General features: G+C 28.6%; 1 protein-coding gene across 1 annotated transcript in view; it reads left to right on the forward strand.

The window, feature by feature from the left end:
• Positions 1–14,426, forward strand: part of LOC142337954 (uncharacterized) — a 46,608-nt gene extending 32,182 nt beyond the window's left edge. Inside the window, exons 5-6 of the mRNA XM_075387586.1 lie at positions 8,153–8,383; positions 14,403–14,426. Of these exons, the coding sequence (XP_075243701.1) occupies positions 8,153–8,383; positions 14,403–14,426 (255 nt within the window). The remainder of the gene's footprint in view (positions 1–8,152; positions 8,384–14,402) is intronic.
• The last annotated feature ends 1,012 nt before the right edge of the window (positions 14,427–15,438 follow it).

Genomic DNA, 15,438 nt, shown 5'->3' on the forward strand with positions numbered 1-15,438 from the left:
ATAATAATAATAATAATAATAAAAATAATAATAATAATATTAATAATAATAATAATAATAATAATAATAATAATAATAATAATAATAGTAATAGTAATAATAATAATAATAATAATAATAATAATAATAAGAGTATTAATAATAATAATAATGATAATAATAATAATAATAATAATAATAATAATAATATTAATAAAAATAATAATAATAACAATAATAATAAAAATAATAATTACCCTTCTTTTTATTTACGCTTCAAGACAAAATGTATGCTCAGCTTTAATCTAATTCTGACGAACCGAAAACGCACATAATTTTCATTTGAAATTTTTCTTGATCTCTTGAAACAAAAATTTCTTTGGTTTGGATTTAAATTTGGCGGTGATCGGATTGGGATCTTAGGTTGTAAAAGGATGTAAATTTTAACATAAAATTGGTGCATTTAGTTACAGGAAATTAGAAAGTTCTTGTTATTCGGCATTTGAGACTACAATTTTTGCAAAAAAGTATATACTGACCTTGTTCTGAAACCCCCAAAACTTTAAAATTGATGAGTTTTGTTTGCAAAATGAATCTGAAGCAACGGGAAATTGTAAGATTTATTGTTTAAATTTGAAAAGTCCATGTCCAATGTTATATTGATGTCTCAGCTCTGGAAAATTGAATCAGCAATTTTCTGCTTTTGTTCTGCTTATTTATAAAATATCCATTTGTTAAAAGTACAAGCACCATAAACTCATTAAGTTAGAGCGCAACTAAAGTCGGCTCTATTTTTGGTTATTTTTGCCAACTATTTTTCTGGCAAATATGTTTTCGTACACAAAGAATATTGTTGTATGTGAATTATGTTAAAATTTGCTTGTGAAACACATATGAGGTCACAGTCAAAACTATATGTCTTAGGTACTGTTATACTTAATCGTATTGAATACTTTAAGATTCGCGTTGCGAATACTTGTGTCGAGATTACGATAGGAATTGCTAGGCGAATACACAATTACTTGTGTAATACGAATTCTGATTATTGGAGACGCGGCGCGAATCCGTAGTTAAGTCTAGCTTAAGATTATGAAGAGCGTTTACAGAGTAACTTGAATTCAGATAACTAAATGAAATTATGATTACTTATGATAAACTAGTATGAACAAAATATGAAATAATTTAGTAGACTTACGGGAATATTAATATAGGTGAATAAATAGAAGTCATAACTTTTAGTTATAAAACGCATGATATAATTATAGATATAGAGGATAAATAATTTAGTACACATAGGAGTTTCTATATAATAGGTATCCATACGTATCACAGGTACATTCATGTTTTTTTTTGTTGACTTAATAATTACTAAAAACTGGAGATGAAAAAATTCGAAAGTTGAAACAATTTTGTTTACTTGAAAACCTAAAACTAAAATCAATTTATAAAATGATGCAAGAATAATGCTTCTTGTCGAGCCACGTAAGACAATTCCTAGGTCCAATTAAACCTACTCAATTTCACAAAACTTATCATGAGATATGAAAATTTCGTTCCTTCCCATGTAATATTACATTGGGTGTCAAGGAATGAATTCATTTTTGTCACCCGATTCCACTTCACAAAAATTAGAACTGGAATTGGGCGATTCATCTTTTGTAGATTTTTTCAGATACCAAAAGGCAAAGCAGGTGTCTGATTCGAGTGTTTTTTGGGTGCCTCAATTGAACATATAAGTTGTATCATTGCCTTTGAGCGTATAATCGAATTACAAGTCCCATTTTGAAGCTGAACAAAAATTTCCTTGTCATTTTTATTATCATTTTTATTTCCACCGGACATCAATTTTGATATAAAAAAAACAGTTTACGATGTTGATCGATTTTTTCTTCTTAACGCAGTAAAAGTTATTTCGGAAAGTAGACCAAATGCTATTCAAAAGCTTTACAGAATATAATTAAATTATAGGCCTTCTTCTGAAACTCAATTAACAAGTTTTCATAGGGATTTCATGTACTATTTTTTGATGTTCCGAGTTTCGACAATTCGTGTTTAAATTGAGTTGGGGAGAAAAGACAAAACACAATAACAAATTACTCTCAATATCAATGTTTCAAAATCAAAGAAATTAAGTCGTTTATTTCGCACAAAACGCAATTTAATGAACCAAAACTGAAAATAAAATAAACGCCGTCAGAATTTTGCATTCAGTAGCGGAAAAAACTCTGGATATGCCAAAAATTTATCGTAATTCATCAAAACACATGTAAAAAATAATTGCATTTTCTGATTCAAAAGTGTACTACCGATGGGTCCTCTTTCAGTTGACTTTATTTTATTTTTCGTGATTTCAAACTGGGAGTAATGTGTATATGGGTGCCTCCGCATAAAGGAGCCAACTCCCTCCATGCTTAAATTTGCAAATTTTTTCATTTATTAAATTTAGCTTACTTTTACTAATATTTTCTTTAACTTAATATTTCTTGTTATTCTACTCTAAAAAACAATAATAATATGTAAAATAACTCCATCCATGCTTAAATTTGCAATTTTTTTCATTTATTAAATTAAGCTTAATTTTACTAATATTTTCTTTAAATTAATATTTCTTGTTATTTTTACTCTAAAAAACAATAATAATATGTAAAATAACTCCATCCATGTATAAATTTTAATTCATAGAACCTAAATTTACCATTACTATCTCTCATGCCTTTATCATCAAAGGAATCTATAGCTATCTTATACTGTTCCTTAGTTTCTAAATGATGCCTATCACTATCAATAGTATAATTAGTTATATATTTAGTTTTACCTTCATAGATAGCATTTTGATAATCTTCTATTTTAATTTGGTTTTTAATAGTAGCTTTAGTTATTCCTTTTAACTTTTTCTCTTCTTCGCCTTTAACTGTAGTATGAACAGAGTTGCGGTGTAGCCGATAACAATATGCTTTAGCTTTAAGGAAACAAGCTTCTATAATAGTATCATTAGGCAACTCATCTTTCATTTTACCTAACTCATTTTTATGTAGTATAGCACTTATCTTATTCATTTCTCTTTCTATAGTACAATGCAATGGAACATTAATACTTAAAAGTATAATATCAGTATCTGTATAATGATAACTACAATCTAACTCTTTCTCAAAGTATTCATGTATAGCTTTATACATAAATAGTTTAGCTTTCTCTAATATAGCGAATCCAACATAATTAAACTTATCTAACTTAACATTACTTCTTGTTTTATGTACTGCCACGAGGTCATCATCAAACTCTACAGCATATTTAAAATTAATATTCTTTACTAATTTAATATATCTATCTACATCATTAACTAACTCTACATATTGTCTGTTATATACATTCTTTATTGCTTTTCCATAGAAGACATTATTCATTCTTTTAAAGAATACATCACCAAATTTATCTCCCTTAGCTTTAGCTTCTTTTCTTTTCTGAATATTAAACTCAAAATAAGGCTTTAGCCATTCGCTTTTACTATACTCCATCTTTTGCTTAATTGTAAAATCTTGCAACCTTAATCCATTTTCCAAATACCAATCTAACATCTCTCCATCAATTACATAATCTACCTTATCTGTTAACTTCAACATCAAATTCTCATTAGATTTATATCCTTTCTTTTCATTTTCATTTTGATAGTCAGTGAACTGATCAATGTTTGCTTTAGTCTTTTCAGGAAAGAATGGATACTTCTTTGTTTTCTGTTTCAACTCATCATTAAATTTTATATCAATGGTATAGATATATCCAGTATTAAAGCTAGATCTAGTATGTACTGGATCATCGGCGAAGCCGCTTCGCGGATCACAAACACTAACCTCACCAGTAGGTAAAGCTTGTACCATAGCAAAAGCATACAATGATTTGAAGTCTAAATACTTTAGATAATTCTCTTTCCCAGTATACTCAGGATCTATTTGTTTACTCTTACATTTTACATGACAATTACCTATTACTGAAGCTAACCCGCCTCTATTACCTTGTTGTATTGTATCATAAATGTTAACTGTATATTCTTTATAGTATTTAGGTTCATTATTGGTATATTTTAATCCACATAACCAAGTCAATTCAGGAGTGGAATATGTGTAACAAGGATCTATTTCATAAAATTTTAAACACTTATCTCTAAACTTCTCAAATACATCTACCGATAATATTACATCAGTTAAAAGATATAAAATCATATGATCCTTTATTGTCTCAAATCCAGTATTATTCCAACAATCAATTGCTTGCTTATTTTCCTTATCTGTAATACTACTTTGTTTCAACTTAGAATAAAATGCATCTTTATGTGGTAGTTCTGTATTATTAAGTTTATCTATACTATCAAACCATTCATAAGAGAATATACCTTTACGTCTCTCTAATCCATGTTTGTTTAATGTTACACATTCTTTATCACCCAATTTTTAACTTATGGCATCCAAGCTAAGTGGATGGAAGAACCTAAACATATCTAGTGCTCTGGCAAGTCCCATATCAATACAAATATAATTCTAATCAGTTTTAGTTAATACTTTTAGTCTAATTTTTTTTGCTAGTTTAGTTATATATAAGTAGTTATCATAATTAGTAGAATTAAATGCATATTTTGGTATAAAATTATTCTTAGCTTGAAGGTTACACTTATTGTGAGCATATCCTCTAAATTTGCCATTTAGATGATCATGATCTCTAACAATATCTGCATCCATATAATCTTTACAATATAAACACATATTTGTAAGTGGAGTTATACTATTTTCTTTTAATGGAATATTTATACTAAATATGTCTATAAATAATTTATTATAATAACTCATCCTACTTATAAACCATTCAACTACACCCCCTCCACAGTAACTTTCATGCTCATCTTCTAATATATCAGGATAATCACTTTTTATATATAACCCACAAGCAATAGTGTTTCCCATCTTTTATTATACATTCAAAATCATAATACATAGCAAATGGTACTCTGTTCTTATAATGGAACTTATCGAACTTTAGATAATCATTATTATAGAATGTTCTTCTTCCAGTATCATTACACATCTCTAAGTGTTTTTTTAATGCATCTTCAGTTCTAAATGACACACAACACTTAAGACATGGAAAACTTTTATGAATAGATGATCTTAATAGGAATGATACATCTTTACATAGTAGATAATGATTATCCCAATACAATATATCACATCCTTTAGGATCATTATGATTGATTAATACAGGATTAAAAGTTTTATTTTTCTTATTTAGATTAAACACATTAAATAATACTTCATCTTTGTTCATCTCTTGTATTTTCTTTAAATCTTTGTATCCGTAGGGAGCGGGAATCTTTGGTAGTTTTATCTCCATAATATATTCAGGTTTATTATAACTACTAACTTTATTAGAATTATATTTAGCAGGATGGAGATAAGCAATTAAAAACCATAGTAAACAATTATTATCAGTATTCTTTATATTAAGTATATATCTAGATGTGAATGGTAACTCAGTAGTACATCCACCAGTTGGATAAAAGCTGTGTAAATACATTGTACGTTTGATAACTCTTTGCATACTCCATCCAGATTGATTCATTTCTTGTTCTTGCATTCTAGTCTCCAGTTCAGCGTTCAACATATTCAAATCATAGGGTGCATTATATTGTCGAGTCATTAGTCTAAATCTGAATTCATTTTCTTTCAACTTATCATCTGTAGCTTTTGTATACCGTACTACATCAAAGGTGTTAAACATAATATGGGGATGTATGTTGTGCAATGCCTCCAATGCTTCCAAGAATCTGGGATCTTCATAATTACTACTGGATATTATTATTTGATTATGCTTCATGTTATGGTCTAATCCTAACTCCATAACATTCTCTCTCCACTTTCCATCAATAAGTTTTTTCTCTTAATCATTTTCTTTATGTTGATCTGATTCAATGTGTTTCTTTTTATTGTCATATCTAGTGTAACATACATCACATTAATCTATTTTATCATTGAACGGACTCTGTCCGTATCATGCCAAGCTGCTTCGCAGATCTTGACCCTCAACATCATCCCTATTTTTACCCCCAACATTATCCAGATGCATCTTTGTTTTAAAATGTTGTTCCACACTATAATGACTTAGGGAAGTCGTACATGTTACACAATCAAACTTGTCTCCATTCTTTATTATTTCTCCATTAATTAGTCTCGCATTATATCTATGTTTTAATGATGTCACATGTTTATTATAAGCAGTATTGTTATCAAGATACATTCCACAACTATCACAAAACTTTATTCCTTCTAGTTGTGAATACTGCTGATCCAACTTATATCTTCATTAGTAACTTTCTTCCCACTCTCATCAGCATCCTCAATAATTATATTTCGGTTTTATAGTCGCTCATTCGTTTTATGTTTAATTGACTTAATATGCCTACCATAATTCTTTTGAGTTAACTCTTCATCACATTCTTCACATCTTATCTTAATAGAATTAGTTTTAGGCTTTTTAGAATAGACATCTTCATCAGATGAATCTGAATCCTTAGATGAAATTGAATCTGAATCTTTATCTTGATCTCTAGGTGATTCTCTAACTCTAGAAGATTCTCTATCTCTAGATGATTCTCGATCTTCATCTTTTAAATATTTAGCTTCTGCCTTTAGCAATGACTCACGCATATTCTTTTCCCGTTGTTTTGTTTTTGCATCAGATTCGTCATATGACTTCTTTATCTCTTCATTTATTTGATTAAACCTTCTGATTGATTCTAAACCATTTTCTGCTTCCCTCTTTTGTTCTTCTGTATCTATTGGTTTGTTTTCTACTTTTCTTTTGTTTTTTTTAACAACAATTGGATTGACATTTCGGCAGAATTTGATTGGGCTTGCCTTCTTCTAGATTGAGCTTGCTCACTTCTAGATTGGGGTTTTCCACTTGAACATTGAGCTTGCCCACTTTAAATTGAGCTCGCTCACTTCCAGATTGACCTTGTTCACTCGTGGAATGAATGCAACCGGTATAATATTGCTGATTCTTTTTTAAATGCCAAATTTTGAAATAATATCATTTATGTACCTTTTCAATAATATAAAAATGATTAGTAGAAAATGTGATAAATGTAAAAATAAGGCTGGTTGTTGGAGTTGTGATGAGTGTAAAAGTAAACCATTCCAATGTTTTGTATGTAATGAAATCATAACATATTGAGAGAGACATGATCATTTGCAAGTGCATTTTAATAATCCCAATCAATATTTAGTATGCAGAATGTGTATTGTAAATAAACACATCTCTCAGTATAGATTTAAACATTTCTATTGTAGGTAATGCATATATATCTATAGATATAGGTTTCATCATACAAAAGAAAGATTCATAGAACATGCAAAGAAATATAATATCTGCGAGCTGGTTCCCAGATTGAAGTTAAGCTATAATTAAAAATATATAACACACAGAGAACTGTAGATGAAACTTAAATTTTATCTTTACCATAAGAAAATGACTAAGCTAGATAAACTTTTAGAAACTAAACAGAAGAAATAGATTAGAAGAAAAATTAAGACAACAAGAATATTATGGTGACATAGAAGATTTATTTGATCTTTTAAATAAAACTTTAAATACAAACAGCAAAGCATGGCAGGCTCTTCAAAACCAAACATTAGAAGCTTTAGAGAGTAATACTAATGCTTTTAAGAGTCTACGGCACCAACAACAAAGCAGCTTTCTTGATGAAAGGGCTGCTCTCATAACACCCACATCCGATGCACCTGTAAAATTATAAGATGATAGAGGTAAAACATTTACTGTAGACAATGATATGATTTATATTTTGTTAGAAGTGGGTAAACAAACAAATAAACAATTCCAATTAATATCAGTTGATGCGAATTCAAACAAATTTAAAATAAATGATATAGATATATCTCTAGTACCAGATGGTATAAAAATGAAAGGTAGAGTCTATGATTTTTCTAAGGGCTTCCTTATGTTTATTACTTATAAAGATGTAACCGAAAGAGATATAAAAGGTGATGAAAACAAAATAAAATAATTTCTAAAGGATATTGGTTATAAACAAAGAGGAGATACTAAAAGCAATAGATCAAAACTTATAAGAAGAATGTTTGCTAATATCGGCGAACCCTCTTCTCAGGTTATATCAATACCAAACTCCAGTGAGGATGAAATATATCAACGTGATATTAGTGACTATGAACAAGGGGCAGTAGAAGAAGAGGAAGAAGAGAAAGAAACTGATTACGAGACTGATAAACAAATAGAAGCTAGTGGCCTTAGAAACCCTAACCCAAATAGTTTATTAGAAAGAATAGAGTTACTTATACTAGAAACAAAACCTGGTCATGATGGATTAAATGATGAAATGGTAAATATATCGAAACAAATATTATCTATGAATATTTTTAATCAAAAACAACTAGACAATTTTGTTTTTAATTATGGTAAATGAACAAAGTTCCTGCAAAGCAGATGAGTGAGCCTACAACCATGCCCACAACCATGTCCATCAGGGAAACTGCTTCGCAGATGAGTAAGCCCACAACTACATCCATTAGAACCCCTTCGAAGATGAGTAAACAAGACACAATTAAAACTAAACAACAGCTACTAGCTAAAGAAGTATTTAGCCCCCAAATAACAAAGTTTAGAAGAGAACGAATAATACCATTATATAAAGATGAAACATGGTCAGCTGATTTAATTGATAAATCATCTCTAAGTAAATACAATATTAATTATAAGTTTATATTAACTGTTATAGATATATTCACAAAATATGCTTGGGCTATTCCATTGAAGAATAAATCTGCTGGTCTATCTATAACTAATGGTTTTAAAATAGTATTAGGTGAACATCCACAAGGTGGTTCTGAAAGTAGAAAACCAGAAGAGTTATGGGTAGATAGAGGTAGTGAGTTCTACAATAAAACATTTAAATCTTTACTTAAGGCAAATGAGACATAACTATATTCTACTTATAGTGATTTAAAGGCTGTATTTATTGAGAGATTTAATAGAACTTTATTACAAATAACTTAAAACCGATGTTCATCAATGATGATGGTATTTGGGTGTATATATTAAATGATGCGGTAAAAACCTATAACAATAACGTTCATTCAACAATTAATATGACACATGTTGATGCCTCTAATAATCCTGATAAAGTGAGATATATTATATCTACTTTTTACTAAGATTAAACCCAAACTCAAAGTTGGTGATTATGTCAGGAATGCTGACAAACGTAACATTTTCTCTAAAGGATACACTTCTAATTGGAATAGAGAATGGTTTAAAGTGAATGAATTTCTAAAAACCCAACCATCAACATATAAAATAGAAGATATTAACGGGGAGATAATGGAATGTAAATATTATGGACAGGAACTATTAAAATCCGAGTTTGATTTTGAATCTAATAATAAGGTTTTGGAATCAATAAATATCAACCTTCGGTTATAAGCCAGCAAGCTGGATTCAAATCTTTCTGTAAACAAATACAAAGATGACAAAAAATAGATTCAATCTGGCTAAACATCAATCAACATTAACAGCAACATCAATGAACAACTTAACACTAAGTAAGGCTCATGGTTTATTCCTAGAAGATAATGATAATATTGACATGAAAGATACCTATAAAACTTCAATTGTACAGCCTCCCATAGATCAAAAAGATGTTGTTAATAAAGATTATTGTGATAATAACCTATTATCATCTAATATATCCACATAAGCCAATATGTTGACTGAAATTGAAACTAATATTGTTCATTTGGCAACAAAGTTTCATAACAATAATTTAATCAGTTACAAATTTTGATAACAAAGTTTGATAACAATAGGTTTAATCAGTCAATTACTAATATTCAATTGGTTGAAGCATGTGTTGATAGATGGAGTGGTTTAAGAGAAAACCATACATTAATGATGAAGATAGTTATAAAATATATAATAGCTATATTATTAGAAAGTAAGCTAGTAGACAACAAAGAACAAGGAAGACTAGAGATGCATTATGATTTTAAACAAGAAGATATAATGAAAGATATTGAGAGTTATTTTACTACTGAAAATGAGTCAACCAACAGCACCGAGTGAGAGATTATTATCTCCGGATCTATCATCTGTATCAGAAAGGTTGATAAATGAAAAGATTCAAGCTAACAATAAATTTAATAACAACATTAACATTATAAAAGATATTAGAAATTATTATGAAACTGAAACTAATAATTATAATAAGAAGTTAAGTAGATATAAGAATTATATTAACGTAGCTGAGATAACAGAAATAGTGTTATCATCTATAGCAACAACTGCAACATCAACATCAGTTGCATTGACAGTTATAGGATTGCCTTATTCTATACCAACCGCTTTTGCTACAGCAACTCTTTGTGGTTCATTATCAAAAACAATTAATACTACAATAAGAAAAAAAAATTATAAAGTATTCACAAATGTATTTTTTAAGTAAACAGTATAGTGATAAGTTTAATAAACTATATAATAAATCAATGAATGATAATAAAATAGATAATGACGAGTATAATGAATTAGTCATGGTATATGAAGAACATAAGGAGAACAAGAAAAACAAGCTGAGTGTTTTTTAAACTAAAGTTAATAGTGTTTAGTTATTATAATGCATTTAGTAATAATAATATTAGTATTAATATTTAGCATTAGATATGTATATATATATATATATATATATATATATATATATATATATATATAGTCATCTGCGAAGCAGTTCCTGATAGATTTACACTTACACTTACACTTAAACTTGCACTTACACTTACACTTAAACTTACACTTATACTTAGCCATAGTTATAGTCATAGTAATAGTCATTGCAATATTTATATTTAAACTCTAATCTTTAAACTCTAATAAAATTAATTATCTTTTCTTTGTACCTAAAAATAACCCTCTACCTTTCTGTACTACTTTATACCTTCGCCAGTAGTTGAAAATTTAATTAAATCAGGTGTAGCTGATAAAGCAGCTCTTGGGTTTCTCATTGCAGCTGCACTTCCTATTTTACTTGCTATTTCTAATGCTCTTACTGGATTATTAGCAACTTTTTTCCGAAATTAACTGTTGCTTTACAAACACTTTTAAAGAAGTCTTTCAATCATTCTGCTTCTATTGTTGCATCACTGACAGTCATTGATTTATTCCTTTTACACTTAATACACTAACCCTTTAACATCTTAGTTCCTTTAGCTGAGACAACCCCTCTTATATTACTAGTACTACTATAATGTCTATCACCAACACAATAAGAGTTAGTTTTAAACTTACTAAAATTACTAATATTTATATAAAAAAAAATAATGGAAGTTAAAAAGTATAACTCTTTTGTTGTTGTTGTTAAACCATTACCTAAGTCCAAGACTAAGCCATTACCTAAGGCTAAGACTAAACAAAAGCCCAAAACTAAACTTGAAGCAAAGGGTCTATCTCTAGAGAAAAAAAAGAAATTAAGTATTATTTATGCTAAAGTTTTTGTTAAGACTAGTTGGAAATAAATTGTTTGTCATTGGTTAAGTCATTGGTTTAGTCTTTGGTTAAGTCATTAACTACAACTATAATTATAAAACTACATCAACCATCTTATTACCATCACTATTAACACTAAAAACTTTTCTAGTTAATACTAACGCATGACATATAACATCTGCAACTGCAACACTAAATTTAAAATAATTTGTATTGGTTGTGGGCCTATATGATCATTTTGATATCTAGTATCAAATACATATATTCTATAACTACTTTTGAATGTTCTATGATTTATATATGGTTTAATATTATGAGGTAATCCGTTATAATTAATCTTTATTAAAATTAACAATCTCTTTAAAAGCCTCATTATAATTATTAGCACCATAATTTTTATTCATTCTATCCTGAGGATAAAACTCACGACCAATCTTACAATAACATTCAGTAACATTCATTACATGAAATGTACTTGCATCATGATTTTGTTCATTAACATTATTATTCTCAAAAGCAATTATTATATATTAAGGTCTCTCCATACCATCTTCCATACCAAGATCAAAAAAGAAGTTAGTAGCATTGTGTACATTCTTATAAAATGTCTTTCTTTCATAATAACTAAAATCAATATTATTCTTTTTATTTAATCCTTTCTGTACAATAATTCTATTATCATTACTAGGATCAATACTAGGTACAAACCATGATATATCCCTTATTTCTATAATACCATAATTGGCTAACCGGCCAGGATCAGCATCAACTCTAAATAGGGCTCTATCACTATTATTTCCTTTTAATATTAGTTTAAATCCTAACCCATATATAATCTTTTTTAAATCCTTCACAAATCCAAATAAATCACTCTTCCTAACCATCATATACATATGGTCTATTTGTGCAGCAGCATTATCACTTTTGAGTTGACTATCTCTATTACCTTTATTTCTAACAAAACAACTCTCATATTCATCATCAGTACTAGTTAATAACGTATACATCAAAAGATTGGGATGAGAATGATCTATATTTTCAATTGACCTGTCACCACTAGTTTCAAGCTTAATTGAACTAAATAATGCCATCAATTCATAATGAACAAATCTGTTATTAGCATTATTAGCAAATACACAACCAGAATTATCTGATACAACAAACTCTATCTCTAGGATTGTATCGTGTATTTTTGAAATGATTCTCTTCTCTATTGAGAATGATATTAATGTTATTTTTAACTGTATTCATTGTTGCTAGATTATTTGGTTTATATTTTATAATCTTACTTTTGTGTATATCATTATTATAACCATAAGTTGTATTCAAATTAAAATCCATTTTTATAAGTCAAAAAATGAGAGACAAATTAATCTTATGGGAACTACAACAGATACATAAAGCTTTAACTAAAACTAAAAAAGAGCATACACTTAACTTTAGAATGATAAAGCAAACAGAAAAATTAACTTTAGTGAACCTATACTTAATACAACAAAATTAGGTTTAATTAGATTATCTGTTTATAATTCGGTGTTTAATGTGAATAGAGGGAAATATCAATTTTTGTATTCTAATTCTAATATTAACAAAGTCATTACACCAGGTGAATTAACTGAAATAGCAGAATTAATAAAAGAAGAAACTGATGGTAATGTTATAATAGAATCAGATAAGAATACAATGAAACATTTAATGGAAATAAAACAAGGTGCAATTAACTTTGATATAAAAAACTCCTAAATAGCCCCATTGCTAGGGTTTATAAAAAAGTATATAAACAAGGTAAATATGCATCTCAAAAGATTATTGATATTATGGGTTTTAGTACTAATATTACTTGTAATCTTATATCTGGTGTTAAAGATAATGGCAATAACACAGACATACTATATACTTTTACTCTAACAGAACCACCAGGTTACTTAATAAATATTATACCAACTAATATCTTATATCAAAATGTAACAAAGGATAGAATAGAATATATTGAGTTTCGTATTAAAGATGAGCATAGAAGACCAATTGATTTCAATGGTGATTTGTTGAGTTTTACTTTGCATCTGATATAGACTTAGTCATAGTCATTGTCAGTGTCATAGTCATCAGCGAAGCAGTTTATCTGATAGCCATAGACTTAGACTTTGACTTAAACTTATACTTAATTATAAATATTATTAAACTATAAAACTCTCCAATTCCAATTAATTCTTAATTTACCACAATCATATGTATTTTTACATTTATCAATGACAATGTAATTATAAGGCCTGGACCACACCTTTTCACATATATTACTAAAATCATTTGAACTAAGTTGATATCCAGTAAAATGATCATAATATATAGCAGTGATGGCTTTGCCCGTTTGTTCAAAGAAAACAAATAGATTACAGTTCTCTCTAACATTCCGTCTATCTGCTGAGAATATATTTTGTTTAAGATATATCATATCACAATTTTCATGTCTAGCTCTTCAAAAGTATTCATTAATAATAGGCTACATAGCTATAACATCATCAAATATCATGAGTTTCTTTATATCTTTTGGTATTTCATCAGGGTTGGGTAATTCTTTTACATCCTTAAAAACACAATATCTTTATACTCTAAATCATTATATTGATTACCAGTAGGACAAATGATATATAATCTATCAAATTGTATGCAGGGTATAAATAGATTCTTTAATAAGACTGTCTTACCACACTCACTAGGACCTGCTATTATACATCTGAGGTTTTCTGGGAATGTGACATCGACTGTTATATTACTATCAGTTATCCATGGTTGTAGACTTCCATTAACATTGATCAATAAATTCCCTTTTTACTCTTTACTGATGCACCGAGCCTTGCTGCCTTTAGGGTCCCTACACGTCCACATTGTGAACAAGGCCTATCTCTTTGTTTGGTTGGAGAGCCAAGGACTTTGTCCCTTTGGCGTGCCACGGACGGAGTCTGTTGGTAAACCACAGACGGAGTCTGTTGGTAAACCACGGACGGAGTCTGTTCACTAAATATACTAATATGTTTGTCATCATCAACATTATCATTAACATTATCATTACCATTACCATTACCATTACCATTACCATTATCATTAGTATTATCATTGTCATTATCATCTGCGAAGCAGCTTCGCTGATCTGTGAAACAGGTTCACTGAATAACTTCGAGTTTAACTTTAGCTTTACAACCCAAACACTGACACTTTTATATCCATCAGGACATTTAACTTGATTACCTAGAATATCCAAAGCACCCTCTATTATAAATCTTCTATCAATAAGATAGATCATATATAAACAATAAGCCCCAAAAAAAGATTCGTCATTTTCCTGTATTCTTTCATTAGAGCCTAGATCAACATTTTTTCTAAGAATATTGGTGGAGTCTCAACGTCAAAACTGTCAAAGTAATAAATTTTTCCACCTCCCCCTCTTATAACTAAAACCCAGTGAGTGCCATCAGTTGGATGTAAATTAACAATAATGTTGAAGTTGTTGTCATTAATGTTATCTGGTTTCTCAACTCTCATTTTTATTTCTATTGGAATTAGACTTTTATCTTTACCTATATCTTTTATTCTGATATTACTCATTGGTTCAATATTAATACCAAATTCATTATTGAATTCTTCAAAAGTTAAAATAAGCATTTTTTATATAATAAAAATTAGTGTTTAATTGTAAGTCTAATCTGCGAAGCAGTTTCACTGATTATAATTATAAATCTAGTTCTAATTATAATCTGCGAAGCAGTTTCACTGAATCTAATTATAAGTCTAAATTTAATTTAATAAAATGGAGAAAGTCTCTTTAATTCTTATACTCTTGTTAGTGGTAGCGGTTTGTTATTTAATATATGATTCGAAGCCAAGTAAATATACAAAACTAGACGA

The sequence above is a fragment of the Convolutriloba macropyga genome, chromosome 4 (assembly GCF_964194025.1).
Source record: "Convolutriloba macropyga chromosome 4, txConMacr16.3, whole genome shotgun sequence".
Classification (NCBI taxonomy): Eukaryota; Metazoa; Xenacoelomorpha; order Acoela; family Convolutidae; genus Convolutriloba; species Convolutriloba macropyga.